Source organism: Nicotiana tabacum, chromosome 24 (genome assembly GCF_000715075.1).
Source record: "Nicotiana tabacum cultivar K326 chromosome 24, ASM71507v2, whole genome shotgun sequence".
Classification (NCBI taxonomy): domain Eukaryota; kingdom Viridiplantae; phylum Streptophyta; class Magnoliopsida; order Solanales; family Solanaceae; genus Nicotiana; species Nicotiana tabacum.
In genome coordinates, this window is record NC_134103.1 from 14,863,376 (window position 1) to 14,878,343 (window position 14,968).

Sequence of the window (14,968 nt, forward strand, 5' to 3'; positions counted from 1 at the left end):
TCTTAGAAGTTCATGATTTGTACTACCAGTCTTTGGGAGTATATTAGAGTCAGTTAAATATAAATTGAATCGGATTGTTGTTATTTGGCTTACCTAGCGGGTGAGGTTAAGTGCTACCACGACTAGTTGGATTTTGGGTCGTGACAAGAAGCCAAACACGGAAAAGAAATCAATGTTGCAAAGGTGCCTATGGTATATCCACCTTCAAAAGAGTGTCAAGTCAATATACTGTCCATATGCATACAAGTACTGTAGCTGCAAATTATGGAAATAAATAAAGGAGCAACGATCAAATTCCATTGGGCTATGCAATAGCCAGAACAAGTTGAAAGGGCTATAAATATACAAGTTCTATGAAGGAAGAAAGTATACAGCCTTCTATACAATTGTCTACCAAACTACAAATTCTTTATTCTACTCTTAACAAGCATTGTAATTCACTTTTAGTAGATTTACTGTATACACAAAAGAGTGAAGAGAGATAGAAAAATATTGGAGTGGTTGTGTGCCCTTAGAGGTTGTGTCATTATTCGTTTCTTTGGTGAGCGAGTGAAAATCAAAGAGTCATTGTTGGTGAGCGAGTAAAAACCAACCTTTTGCGTTGTTGGTGAGCGTGTTAAAACCAACCCTTGTTCGTTGTTGGTGAGCGAGTGAAAACCAACCTTGTAAACGTTGGTGGTGAACGTTAAAAATCACACAAGCTGTACTCAACTCATATTACAAAGAGCTAAAGAGACAACACCCTTGCAACCCAAGGGGACTGGAGTAAGATACCACATTGGTTCCGAACCAGTATAAAATTCTTGGTGTCATCTACCTTACTGATTTCATATTTTATTATAAGCAATTTCCATTTGTTGAGATTAGTATTTGATTGAATCGAAGTATTAACAGTATTGTGCATGCTGTCTCCGCATTAGTCGACTAGGTCTGAGGAGTAATCGACTAGAAATTTAAAAATACTACAATTCATCCCCTTCTTGTACTTTTATGTTTGGTATCAGAGATAAGGATAATAACCTTGAGCTAAATTTAATATAGATATCTTTTGAATGTCTTGATGGTGTAAAACATTATTTATACGGATGATGTATATCACTTAAACTCTTTCCAAAACGTAAATTATAAATTAAACGACAAAGGGCCAAATATACCCCTGTGCTTTCAAAAATGGTCTAAAAATATCCCTCGTTATACTATTGGGCTATATATACCTTCCCCGTCATACTTTGGAATAAATATACCCTTAATTTGGATGGAGTTCCACGTGGCAGTATCAGATGAAAACGACTATTTTTTTTTACCCGACCCATTTTAAAAAACCCACTACTCGACCCGTTTTAAAATTCAGTTTTTTAAAGCATATATTTTGTAAAAACTAGAATTTTGTTTTTGTAAAAACTGAAGAAAAAAAAAAGAATTTGTAAAATATATATTTTTAAGTCTTTTCAGTTTTTTTAAAGTATTTTTTTGTAAAAACTGAAAAAAAAGACTCTCCTAAAGCAGTGGACTACATATGCATTAGTTTTAAAAAAATTTAATTTTTACAAAAACAATACTTAAAAAAACTGAAAAAACTAAAAAATATATATTTTTAAAATTCCTTTTTTTTCAGTTTTACAAAAAAATATTTTTTTTAAAAATACTTTAAAAACTTAAAAATATATATTTTGTAAAAACTGGTAAAAAAAAGAAATTTGCAAAATATATATTTTTCAGTTTTTTCAGTTTTTAAAGTATTGTTTTTATAAAAACTGAAAAAAAATGATTTTGCAAAATATTTTTATTTTTTTAAAACTAATGCATATGTAGTCCACTGCTTTAGGAGAGTCTTTTTTTCTAGTTTTAATATTTTTTTTTTCAGTTTTTACAAAAAAAATACTTTAAAAAAAACTGAAAAAACTTAAAAATATATATTTTGCAAATTCTTTTTTTTTTTCACTTTTTACAAAATATATGCTTTAAAAAAACTGAATTTTAAAATGGGTCGGGTGGTGGTTTTTTTAAAAATAGATCGAGTAAAAAAAAGAAATGGGTCGTTTTCATCTCGTGCCGCCACGTGGCACTCCATCCAAAATAAGGGTATATTTGTTCCAAAGTATGACGGGAAGGGTATATATAGCCCAATAGTATAACGAAGGGTATTTTTAGACCATATTCAAAAATACAAGGGTATATTTGGCCCTTTGCTGTAAATTAAATTATCACGTTGAGTTTGCTAGACATACATAAGTGAAGAAATGCAATTTTGTCAGCATATAAAAACCTCTTCTTGTTACACGGATGAATGGTCCTACAAGGGTAGGATGTTAGGTAACACAAAATCAACCTAAATGGTGTGAAGGTTCCTAAAAAGGCAAAAACTCAAAAAATATGCATTTTTACACCTACTTTATTTTTTGGAACTCTGGGTTTTGTGCTTTGTGTATGTTTTCTTTCTCTCTTCTTTTTCCTTGGACTCTGGGCATTTTTACCTTCCGTACTTCCTTCTTTGACTGCTATAAATTGAAACTTTCGTTCCCAATAGAATGACACTTTCATTATCAGCCAGTTAACAAATTAACCATAAGAATGGAAATCATCCGAATCATATCTACTCTACTCATTTGTTTCACACTATTCATGTTATCTTCATTTTCATTTGCTACTCCACTGTTAGGTATTTCATCATTTTCTTTCTATCCCTTCATCTTTTTGTTTTTTTCCCACTTATATTTCATGCTAACTTCATTTTATTGTAATTTTTGGCAGATCACGAAATGAAGACGACTCTCTCTTCAAGTCCTAGAAAGCTGAAACTCAATGAACAGCCAAATGTAATGAGTTTACTTTTTGTTTTTCTTTCTATTCTTGAGTATTATAAGCTAGGAATCCCTTATTTTTCAGTATATAATTGTATTTTCTCATGTAAATGACATGTTGTTTAATTTTTTTCATAAAGCAGGTGAAAAGCAAGGGAGATCAAAAGCATTTGGTCCCATTCAATACTGCAAACCAAGTTTCATTACCAGGTAATGCGCATGCACCTATTTATTTATTTTTTTGTTTCGCTATATGATTAATGTGTTGCAGACATACAGAATATATGTTTATGTGTGTGTTTGTGTTTATATACATAGTATCAATTTAATCTTGTATGGTAACATTAACATTAACTGGTTTTCATGCATGACGTATATATGTTCATATCTAAGAGATAAATACAAGTTTCTTCCGTTAAAACTGAAAAGTACAGGACTAGCTTCATCATTTTCTTAATATATAATATGGCCTAAAAGTTTAATTTTTTGAAGGATCCTGTACTTTGACTAACTAACTAAGCTTTCCGTTGATATGCTGATATTCCATAATTTCATGCAGAATCTTAAAGTACGCAATTTATGTTTCGAATTGTCTACTTTTTAACTTCGCAGTTTAACTAGTTCGACGATTTGTCCACATTTTGACTAACAAATTTAATTAAAATACTACCTCTAGTTCATATTATTTTTTCTTAATGTTTTCTTTACGTTTCTTAAGAAAGACATTTATAATAGTCTTAATCATACAAGTATATACACATAAACTATCACTTATCTCTCCATAAACGTCTCATTTAATTTAAATTGCAGTACTAATTAGAACAGTAAAAAATAAAATCACTATATATATATGAGACAGGAGAATGTAACTAATTATCATGTTTCTGACTTGTCTAGGTAAAGAACATGAGCAAGAAGCTGCAAAAATGGTGAAAGCAAGAAAAGGAACAAGGCAAGAGTGGGTTGAAGGGAAAGACACTTCTGATTTCTTTACAATGGATTATCATTGGGTTAGAAGACGACGTCCCATACATAACAAGTCAATTCGCCCATGAAAACCGGCATCTTAATTAGGAAAATATTTTCGAATTTGTTTTATTTTATTATATATATATATATATATATATATATATATATATATATATATCAGTAGAAAAATATAGTTGTTGGGAATACAATTTTGACTAATTAGGAATATGAAGTGTATGTTTTGTTGTAATTAGGAGTTTATAAGAATATGAGGATTATGTCATGTCGTACCTTTGTTTATGGCCGACATTAAACCCTAACTTTTGCTACTAACAAGAAAAACTTTACCATTATTCCAAGGGGACAAATTTTGTTTATTTATTTGTACAATTTATAAAGGCAGTCAAATTAGTTTTTCTCAAACCCCAATATTTTGAGAATTGGTGTGTCACACATTACAAGTCATTTTTTTAATTTAATTTTCCTCGAAAGACAAGTTCTCCGTACATTAGGCGCATGAATGTAAGTATCTGGCCATGAGAGATGTTTAACTAATCCTTGAAAAATGCAAACTATGTCGACTATAAAATTTAGGTAATTTTTTGTTTTGACAGTTCCAACTTCCTAAGTTCTAAGTTTCCAATGCAAGTGGATGCAACTTTGCTTCTAGGGTTAATATTCTTTTCCCACACTAAACATGGTGAACAAAGCTTTTCGCATTCAAGTACGTTTGGAGAACCTACAAGCGTGTGATATAGACAACCTGCAAGATAGTTACACACTTTATCATTGCTCCAGTCCCCTCCCTCTTTCAAGATTGTTACACACTTGTATTCAGCTCATGGAAAATTTAAATTAATATGCTTGAGCTAGAAAGTATAAAAGCAAGACAATAAGTTAGTTTGCTAAGTATTTAGAGAACAGAAAAAATATATGTTTCTTAATCTATATAATGGCAGAATTGTTCGTTGGTTGGCAAAAGGTTTGGAGTGATGGAGAAAAACCAACTGGTCTCCTCTAGTTCAGAGTCAGAGCCGAAACTTTAACTATTCTTTGTTTAATTAATATTATTTGATATATATATATATATATATATATATATATATATATATATATATATATATATATATATATATATATACTGTTTACATAAATAATTACTAGATTCATCGGAACCCGTAGATAAGGGTGTACATGGACCGAGTTGGTTCGGGTTTTATCAAAATCAAACCAAACCCATTATATCGGTTTGGATTGGTTCAGTTTTGTCGGAATTTTTGGATTTTTCGGATTTTTTTGTTACATGAATATTATTCCAATCTTGCTTTATTAAAGTTATAGAAACTTTTTTGATAAGTGAATATATGTTTACTAAAGGTTAAAAAAAATTAACAAACACATAATCTATTAAAGTATTCTTATGGGAGAATTTACTTTAGTAACACATAATAGTTTATTTTTCTTAATCTGTCTAACAATAATTTTTGGTTGATGTATGCTTTCAAGGTTAATCGAATTTAATAATTAAACATAAAAATTAATATGAAACCTAAATAATGATATGTTCTATGTAATTTTAGATTATCGAAATACCACTTCAAATTCGAAAAAGATATAACAAATTTTGACATATGAATATGAAAGAACAAAGAGATATTCTATACAATCCATTATTTAAAGTAAATAAAATTAATGCACTTTATAGTTCTATTAGATATTACATCCCATGAGAAGATCTCAAATATTTTTAGACATCTTTTAAACAAAATTCTATATAAAGTCTTAAAAGTATATATAAAAAATTATATATTTATATGTCGGTTTGGTTCAGATTTTTTACTCAATACCAACCAAATCAAACCAAACCTAGTCGAATTTTTTAATCTATTTAATTTGACTTTTCGGTTTGGTGCAATTTTTCCGATTCGGTTTGAACACCCGCCCGTAGATGGGCTTCTAGCCCGCCCATGCTCTAGTCTTTTTAATAGCTTTATTTTGCATATTAATAGATTGATCGATGAGCTTCCAATGAAGTACTAATATTTATCGAGAGTATGATCACTTAAGTTAAATTGTAACACAATTTATTTGCATATGAACTTCTTCTGTTCTATTAACTTCTTGAATTATAGTCCTTTCCCTCAATATCATGATTGTATTGATCAAACCGGATCATGAGTTCATAGAAAGCCGTGTAAAGAGTAGAACAAACCGAAAATGTTAATATTTGTTGCAATTCAAGCTATTCTTATGAGTTATTTATGTGGCTTCCTATTAGATTTTATTGACATCCTAATCCTAAATCTTTTGAGCCGAGTTCTAATAACAATAGATGCACATAATAATAATATGATTTTTTTTGGATGACTTGAGACACGTATGGTTTAGATTTTAAAGAAACAGAAGATGAACAAATATTGGCATGGATGATCAGTTTGGGATCTAGTGATAATCTTTTTCCATTTTGCGACTTTTATCAAGAAACAACTACATTATAAAGTATATGTTTTGTGACAATTCCTATAATTCTCATCTAATAATACTATAACTTTCATTCTCTTTTCTTCTTAGATGAATTTTATATATATATATATATATATAAAAAACAAATCACTTTGCTTTCTCAACAAGTTGCTGTGGTGTAGTGGTTATCACGTCAGTCTTACACACTGAAGGTCCCCAGTTCGATCCTGGGCAGCAACATATTATTTTCTGGTTGTTTTTTAGTTTAAATAAATCATTTCTAAAAATATGTAATTACAATTTAATATTGGATAAAATATAAGATTGGTCGGTAAAAAATATATATTTAGTCGACTATTTTTTTTGGAGCGGCTATATTTTTTAAATATAGATTAGACCAAAAAAACTTCTTACATCTTTTTATTAGCATGTCATTTGCTTCAACTCACTCAATATGTGAAACTTTGTTATAAAAATTACTGAGAGATATGTATATACATTTCTCCTAAGTTGCTTTCCTCATAGAAAAATAGTTAACTAAGTCCAAAAACGTTTTTCTATAACGCCTAAAAGAGTAAAAGAGTGTAAATTGGGTAAATAATTTCCAAAAATATATATTTGGGATATTCAATTTTTTCAATAGAGAAATTAAACTTGAAAGAGTAATAATAGTTTCTTCTTCTGCTTCCTTTAGGATTTAAGTTATGAATCCTAATAGTGAATTGTAACAAAATACTAGGTTCGTTATCATTTTAATTAGATTATCAATAATGTTTATAAAGAAATTTATCTATAATTATTATATAAATTATTTTTACATTGTAGTACATAAAATTTTAAATCTATCTTTTATTAATCTTCCCCTTATAAGACTTCGAGCTATTTCTTTTTCCAACAAAATAAGGGTTAATTTTTTTCTTTGAGGCTAAATTAAAAAAACAAAACAAACACATTTTTTGAAATAGCAATTTCAAAACTCAAAAGGGAACAAATTGAAACACTCCAAAAACTACAAGGACCAACTTGACATTTACTCTGCAAAACTCCCTTGCCTAGCCGCCGGTGAGTTCCATTCGCCGGAACCACCGCCACCTCCGCCATTAACATGGCTTCCTCAGCCTTCATCTCAATCAAAAAGACCAAAGTACCCTTTTCTCTAACCTTATTCTCCATCGCTAAAAAATCTTCCCTTTTCTCTACACTCTGCAAGAAGCATCACCATCACCAAACTAGTACTACTACTACTCCACCAGTGGCAAAGAAAGTGCCTTTTACAGTTTCTGCACATGGGGTTACGTGGAATGATCCTTACCGTTGGATGAACAAAACCAACGACCCAGATTTTATCAACTACCTTCAGCAAGAAAATTCATATGCTCAGAGTTTCATGAAGGATACTGAGGAAATGCAAAAGGGTTTGTTTTCTGAGATGATTAGTAGAATGCCTTCCAAGATTTCTACCCCACCTGAACTATGGGGTCCTTGGTATGTCTATAAAAACTTAGCTTCTTTCACTTTGTTCATATCCATGCTTTGATATAAAAATGTGGAAAAAATATTTGAATTGAATATTCTTTTAAATTGTTGGAACAATTCAAATAATACAGTAGTTTGAAATGTTAAAGAAAAAAGCAGATAACTTGTGTGAAAATAAAGCAAATTAGAGTTAGATATTAATATGATTTGAGAGTAAAAGTTTGAACATTTTATTCACTTCTATCAAAAAATGTTTCCACTTTTGTTTACTTCGAAAACTTCGCCCGTTTGAGTTTGCTTGTATTGCTGGTTTCAAGCTCGGATAAAATGAGGAGGGTTCCGTTAGGTTGACGTCCATCCTTAAGTATGGAGTATTGAAATATCATGGACCCAAATGGTGCATTTATGATAATGGGGATTGATACAGCCGACCGAACTAGCTTTGGATTGAGGCATAATATTTTTTTTTTGTTTCTTTGAAAAATAATGTCCTGCATTTGCTCATTCAGTAAATACAAAAGGATTCAAAATGTTAACTTTTTCGCAAGGTCAAAGTAAGACTATCAATTTGAAGTAGAAGAAAGGAGTCATACTTTTGGTAGAAGCTAGAAAAGAAATCAAGTTGACCAAAACGAGACAAAGTGTTTATTATTTTTCTATATGAATCTACAAAAAATTGCACATCTACATTTAAGTTCGTGTAAAGCCTATTCCACGCCATACAGTCTACATTAGATCCGTAATTGCTTAAATGCTGGGTTGTGTTGTAGAAAAAGACTATTCTGATTAAGAGTTTGTGTAACTGTTACGTGAACTACGGAGTTGTTAAAATATGTTTTGAACGATTGTACTGAATGGTCTTAAGAATTGACAAGGGCATTTTGTCATATGTTCTCAATGTTACAGGCTGCATTGCTTTGGTATGTCAAATGGTTTGGAATTCTGTTTTGAGAATCTACTTGCTATAAATTGTCTTTCTTGTTGGTTGACTCTTTGTATGTTTCTGGGGTGTTAACAGGTTATACTACCAGTACATTCCAGAAGGGAAGGAGTTTCCGTTATTATGTAGGAAATTGGCTGCTGAGAGCAAAGGTTGGATGAAGACTGTATCCAATTATGTGATTGGAGTTTCTAAGAAGGAACAAGTACTGCTTGACTGGAATGAAATTGCGGAAAGATATGGTATATCATTCTCATATTATTCTTTTAACAAGCCTCTTTTTGCTCTTCTTGTTTCTTTAGCAAGCACTTGTTATATCAATTTTGCCTCCTTGTGCATTTTTGTGCATTCGTTTCATTTTCTTCCCATCGATTTCTTCGTTTTTTCCTTTTGTGAAATTGGAAGATATTCTATGATTCCAAGATGTCAAAGGTCCTACTCAAACACTTTGGCTAAGAGAAAACGTAAACTTTTGTACTAGGATTGTATAAGATAGCTCTAAATCTTCACTTCCTATCATTTTGGTATGTCATTAAAGCAGGCTCAGAGCTGTTTCCCGTTTGTTGAGTATGATTGAAGGACAATATAAATTATTGACGGGCATGCACATGTTAGTTTAAGGAATGAATTCACTCTAAAAGCCTATCCATATCATCATATTGAGGTTTACAGGATAATAAAGAGTTAAAATACTAAGAGAAATGACGGAGAATATTCTTATAGGTTTCACGATATGCGTTCAGATCATGTCATTGTTTTAGGTTTTGTAAGTTTTAAAGAAAGTGTTTCCATTATATTTTAATTTGTTCTTGTTTTCATAGGATATGTTCATGTGGGTACATGTCGAGTGTCTCCAGACCACAATTATCTTGCTTACACAGTTGATGTTACTGGTAGTGAGCAGTTTGTGCTTCAGATTAAGGATCTGCGAAATGACTGCGTTCTGCCAACCCTCGGAGTTGAAGGGGTTGTTAGCGTGGAATGGGCTCAAGATTCTTGTACTTTCTTCTATACGTTATCCGACCAGAACCAACGCCCTTACAGGCAATTCTCTGTACTATAATTACTATTTAAATTGGATATCCGGATGTGTTATTACTTTACCATTATGTGGCCAGGGTACATTGCATAAAGCTGGGATCAGATTCTGTCCATGATGTCCCATTGTTTGTAGAAAATGATTCCAGTTTTTGTGTGGATATAGCAAGTACAAAGGATGGGAAGTTTATTACTGTGAATTCTAATTCAAGAACTTCATCTGAGGCAAGAAAAATTACCTTTATCACGGCATAGATACTTCTTTGTATTGGTGAGGAAGTAGTCTTTGATTCTCTTCATTGTCTTATTGCAGGTTTATGTCATCAATGCAACCAATCTGCAGACTGGAATTCAAAGATTTTGTAAGCGTGTGTCTGGTGTACAGTATTTTCTTGAACATCATCATGGATTTTTCTATGTTCTCACAAATTATCGTAATGTTGGTGAGGAATCACCTTCTAGTGGAGAGTATTATTTGGCTAGATGCCCTGTTGAGAACTTGCAGTCAACCAGTTTGCAGGTATATCGTCTTCCTTCAAATATTGATTCTTTAAGGGGCTGCTGATGATGATAAAACATTTATGCACGCATGAATATAAAGCTTTCAAATTGTTCTCCAAAAGCATTCTATCTATTGGATACTTATTTTTGACTTTTCTTTCAAATGGCTTTTAAGTTGATGAAGGATTTGTACTTTTGCTTTTGTACCTCACTCTAGCTAGTCGTTTTGGTTTTGATACGAGGTTACATGCTCGTTATCTGCCAGCACAGTTATGATATGTTGGTTATTTGGCTGCCTAATAAATATTTCACATAGTATTTGCTGTCAGCTTGATTGCCTAACTCCTCTACCTGGGCAAGTGCAAAATTGGAGTTGCATAAACACCTACTTGATTCAAAAACATTTATTTTCAGTTTTTGGTTTTTTATCGTCTGTAAGCTTTGTTTGCAGAATGTTATAGTACCCAGTGGAGACATTTTCATCCAAGATATGGACATGTTTAATGAACATCTGGTGCTTTTTCTCAACAAAGAGGGTTCCTCATTGATATGTTCTGTTGATATGCAAACAATCATCAATTGTGAGGTATAATCTTAAAACTTAAATTAGTCGTGATTGTTTGAATGTGGAAGGCTAAATTAGTAAAATCAGTTTCTGAGTTTGTATTAAACTTATCTCCTATTCCTCAGTTTCTTTTCCTTGCTAGGTCGAAGGAGGAAGCATAATCATCTCTTAATTATCGTTACATGTGTAAAGTTGACCAATACCAATGTTTCTTACTATCTTCCTGTTGCGCAGGACCAAATGATGATTGATGAACTTAACCCATGGTTCTTTCCTCTTCCCTCTGATATGTGTGCAATAGCTCCAGGATCAAATCATGATTTCACACGATATATATACCGCGCTGTTGTTTCTTCCCCAGTGGTAATATTGTCAATATTCTTCAAATGATCTGCATCCTATTGATTGTTGTACCGTTGCTTTACAATTTTATTCTTGTATCTCGATTAAATAACATTGTAGATTGATAATCTTGTCTTCATATTACTCCACTTTGAGGTATTCTCTCTTTATTCCATGGAAAATTTAGCGCAAATCTCTGTTATTTATCTCTTTAATATCTCAAATGCTAACATCATGCTGTATGGTATGAAAATTCAGCTTTCCCTAGATAAATCATTCCACTAAATTGTTTTTTTTTCTTTGGAGAAAACCAACAATTACACTTCAATCCCAAACTAGTGGGTTAAAGGAGTCAGCAAGTACCATGAAAATTTTGAAATTTCCATTAGAAATAAACAGATTTGAGTTCTAATTGAGTATAAAATTCCTAGAATCCCAGTTCTTATGGTCCTGTTCTCCTCATTAAAAATCTCTCAGTTGAAGTCTATAATAACAATTTGATAAGAAAATGAAAATAAGAGGAAACTAAAAGGGAAACCTTAAAAAGAGGAAAAAAGGGTAGAGGAAACTAAAAGGAAATTGCGATAGGAACTTTTATGGTTGACATACACCTTTCCTCCCTTTTCCTGTCAAACTTAGACTTCTCTACCTACTGTGATACGTCCAAGCACCATTATGTGTTTCTCAATGTTTCTCTTTTGGAATACAGATGCCTGATGTTATTGTTGACTATGATATGTCAAGAAGAACGTTCGCTGTCATTCATCAAGAAGAAGTAATTAATTTGTCCCACGATACCAAGTACTGGTCAAACAATGAAGAGAGAAGCAGAAATGAGCTTCTGAGCATCCCTTTAAAGAAGGAAATATACACTCAGAATAATGAAGTACAGAGATGGAGTGATTTTGCTGAAATTTATTTCTGTGAAGAGAAAGAAGTGATATCGCATGATGGTGCAAGGGTTCCTATAACTATTCTATTCTCTCGTAAAGCACATAAGAAGGGTCAGTCTCCTGGGCTTCTACATGGGTATGGAGCATACGGGGAAGTGTTAGATAAAAGCTGGTGTGGGGACCGCCTGAGCTTACTTGATCGTGGTTGGGTGATTGCATTTGCTGATGTAAGGTACAATCCTCTTTTATTTTAAGTTGGGTTTTAGTATTCGGCAATGCAATGGAAAGAAGAAGAAAGAGGGAAACAAGAAAAGAAAAGGAATCTACTGGAAACTGTTGAACCATTACTTATCCATCCACAAACTCTAGTGATGAGAAGAAAAAACAGAAGTTCTTACACTCTAGCTTGGTCACTCTCTAGTTGAGTTCCATTTGTTGCTGTCAGTTTCTCTCTTTTACAAATGCATGTAATAGTGCAATGATATAAGCGACCAAATTAACAAGATACTTTACTGCACGGGGTCTGGAAAGCAATATCATTGCCTGTGATTTCTTGAAACAAAATAGTTAAGTGACATATTTTACCTATGCAGGGGTGGTGGTGGTCCAGATCCTTCGTGGCACAAATCTGGGAGTGGAATGAGCAAGTTGAACTCTGTAAATGATTTCATATCATGTGGCAATTACCTTGTCAGTGAGGGTTATGTTCATAAACATCGGCTCGGAGCTGTTGGTGTAAGTGCAGGAAGTCTTCTTGTTGCGGCAGCAATTAACATGCACCCTGAACTTTTTCAAGCTGCAATTTTGAAGGTAAAGCACCAATTTGGGAATCCTTTAGTGTTCTTTCATGTTCCTTTACATTCATTGAATTGGATTCGTAATGCATATTATGGTTTGATTTGGATGTTTTTATGTGTTTGCAAAATGATATTAATACCTCAGGGTTGCTTTTTGGAAACTCAACTATGATGCACTGGGATGGTAGAAGTGTGTTATTTTTTGTTTGGCGCTGATGTGTTGTAGCTGCTCATGCATGTAATGTTTGTTACAGGTTCCTTTTCTTGATGTGTGCAGTAGCTTGTTGGATCCCACCTTGCCTCTCACTATTTTAGACTACGAAGAATTCGGAAATCCTCAACTACGGGCCCACTTTGACTATATTTTGAAGTATTCTCCTTATGACAATATTCCTGAAGGAGTTTGTTGTCCGGTAATGCTTGTCAAAGCTTCATTGAATGACTCCAGGTAATTTTTTTCTCATCTACGCCATTGAGGATAACTCTCTTATACAAAATTAGCATGTACATTATATACACGTAATAGTTGCGTCTGTTGGATGGTTTGGCTGAAGTGCTAAAGCATTTTCAGCTAACTAAGACTCTGGCTTTGGTCATATTATGTATTTATGCAGAGTTGGTGTTTGGGAAGCTGCAAAATGGGTGGCCAAGATACGAGATAAAATGTGCACTGGATGTTCGTCTTCAGTCATACTTCAGACAAACATGAGTGGAGGACATTTTAGTGAAGGTGGCCGTTTTGGCCAATGTGAGGAAGCAGCTTATGAATACGCTTTTCTGATGAAAGTCCTTGGGAAATCTTGAACTAAAATGTGCAGCTTCTGGATTTTGATGATAGAGGGTTGGTCTAGTGCTGTTCTCCTAATGACAGAGAGACTAGCTGGAAAATGTGCACCAGCTGAAGCTCTAAATAAACCAAATGCACCCGGAAACTCCTGCTGGTATGTGCAAGAAATAAATATGAATTAAGCAAACTCTTTTTAGCCAAATCGATTAATGTGCCTTTGTTTATGCTAGTTGCAGAATGGCGTGACTCGTGAGAAGAAGAGCTGGAGACGCCAGAGGTTGACTGCTGCCATTGTCGAATTTAAGAGTGTCTGGATTTGCAGTTCAAAGTCTTAACACACTGCGGTTGCAAGTCAATCCACCTAGAAACCGTTGAAATGACTCTGAAGAAGTAGCGTTGCAAGTCATAAGTCATAACCATGCAAGTCTCTGGACCTGTAAGTTCAATATTTGGGAGACGGAGGTGATGCAAACTTGAGTTGATTTGACTTGGTATCGCACCATGGTATAGTTGTATCTATATCTTCAGCCTCTATTGAGCTTGGTCTAACTCTTCATCGTTGTTTGTACCCCGAAATGGCTCCATAAATTGATCGCGAGCAGATGGAGGATTTTCTGTAACCTCAAGTGAAATGTGTATAGCATCGGTGAGGTAAAATACCATGAATTCCAAATGTTAACTTTGGGATTTCATTAACCTGAAGGAAAGAGGGTAGGTGCATGACTGAATATTCTTGTGGTTGTTGACTGAATTTAACTCAATTAATTTTGATAGCTTAGATTTTTCGTTTATTGATTCAATCCATTTTAACCCGTCCAAACTTAGCCCAGCCCGCTCATTTGCCGCTCTTAGCTTAAACCTCTAATCATATTTCTCAACAAGAAGAACTCTCATTCTATTTTTATTTTTTTATTTTTTGGCTTTTGTTTTATCTACTGGTATAGACATATTGTAATAAACTTTTGATGTTTTTATCTTTTTCTTTTTGTCCATTCACAACTTGATCCATTTTTTGTATATTATGGTTAAAGTTAGCTTTTTCTTAAAATATTGAATATAAACTTTATTTTATGACAGGAAGCTATGGACACGTGCTATATACCTGAATATCACTATAGTATACTATTTCAGATAATACATCTTTTATTTTACTGAAAAGGCTACATTGAGGGCAGTATTTGATTTGGGTGAAAATCTTTTTTCTCCTCCACTATAGATTCCTACTAGTAATATTTATCATCATATCATATATCCAAGTACTTTTATTTACTGAAAGTGGGAAGCATTTAAATCCAAGTTAAATTACGAAAATATCCCCTCAAAAGCTGAGGGACTTTTTTACCCTTCAATCAATTATTATTCATAGTTATTTTCTTGTATAAACATGTAAATGTAT

General features: G+C 32.8%; 2 protein-coding genes and 1 non-coding gene across 6 annotated transcripts; all 3 read left to right on the plus strand.

Annotated features, from left to right (window-relative positions):
• Window positions 1-2,438: 2,438 nt before the first annotated feature.
• LOC107812766 (uncharacterized) lies at window positions 2,439-3,859 on the plus strand. Of its 2 annotated transcripts, none has more exons than XM_016637934.2 (4): window positions 2,439-2,659; window positions 2,752-2,816; window positions 2,942-3,011; window positions 3,699-3,859. In XM_016637934.2, the coding sequence occupies exons 1-4, from the start codon at window positions 2,572-2,574 to the stop codon at window positions 3,854-3,856; spliced, it is 381 nt and encodes a 126-aa protein (XP_016493420.1). In that variant the 5' UTR covers window positions 2,439-2,571; the 3' UTR covers window positions 3,857-3,859. The 2 variants fall into 2 exon arrangements, with proteins under 2 accessions (XP_016493420.1, XP_016493421.1); XM_016637935.2 differs by having other exon boundaries at window positions 2,443-2,659; window positions 2,945-3,011.
• A 2,541-nt stretch (window positions 3,860-6,400) lies between these two features.
• Window positions 6,401-6,473, plus strand: TRNAV-UAC (transfer RNA valine (anticodon UAC)). Its single transcript has one exon. It is a non-coding gene; the product is annotated as a tRNA-Val (tRNA).
• A 742-nt stretch (window positions 6,474-7,215) lies between these two features.
• Window positions 7,216-14,567, plus strand: LOC107764887 (uncharacterized). Of its 3 annotated transcripts, none has more exons than XM_016583470.2 (12): window positions 7,216-7,718; window positions 8,728-8,891; window positions 9,471-9,693; window positions 9,768-9,912; window positions 10,001-10,207; window positions 10,640-10,774; window positions 10,988-11,116; window positions 11,805-12,220; window positions 12,582-12,798; window positions 13,040-13,233; window positions 13,400-13,726; window positions 13,803-14,567. In XM_016583470.2, exons 1-11 carry the CDS (start codon window positions 7,339-7,341, stop codon window positions 13,587-13,589), a joined length of 2,400 nt encoding a protein of 799 aa, XP_016438956.1. In that variant the 5' UTR covers window positions 7,216-7,338; the 3' UTR covers window positions 13,590-13,726; window positions 13,803-14,567. The 3 variants fall into 3 exon arrangements, with proteins under 3 accessions (XP_016438956.1, XP_016438957.1, XP_016438958.1); XM_016583471.2 differs by having other exon boundaries at window positions 13,809-14,234; XM_016583472.2 differs by lacking the exons at window positions 13,400-13,726; window positions 13,803-14,567 and having other exon boundaries at window positions 13,063-13,199.
• The last annotated feature ends 401 nt before the right edge of the window (window positions 14,568-14,968 follow it).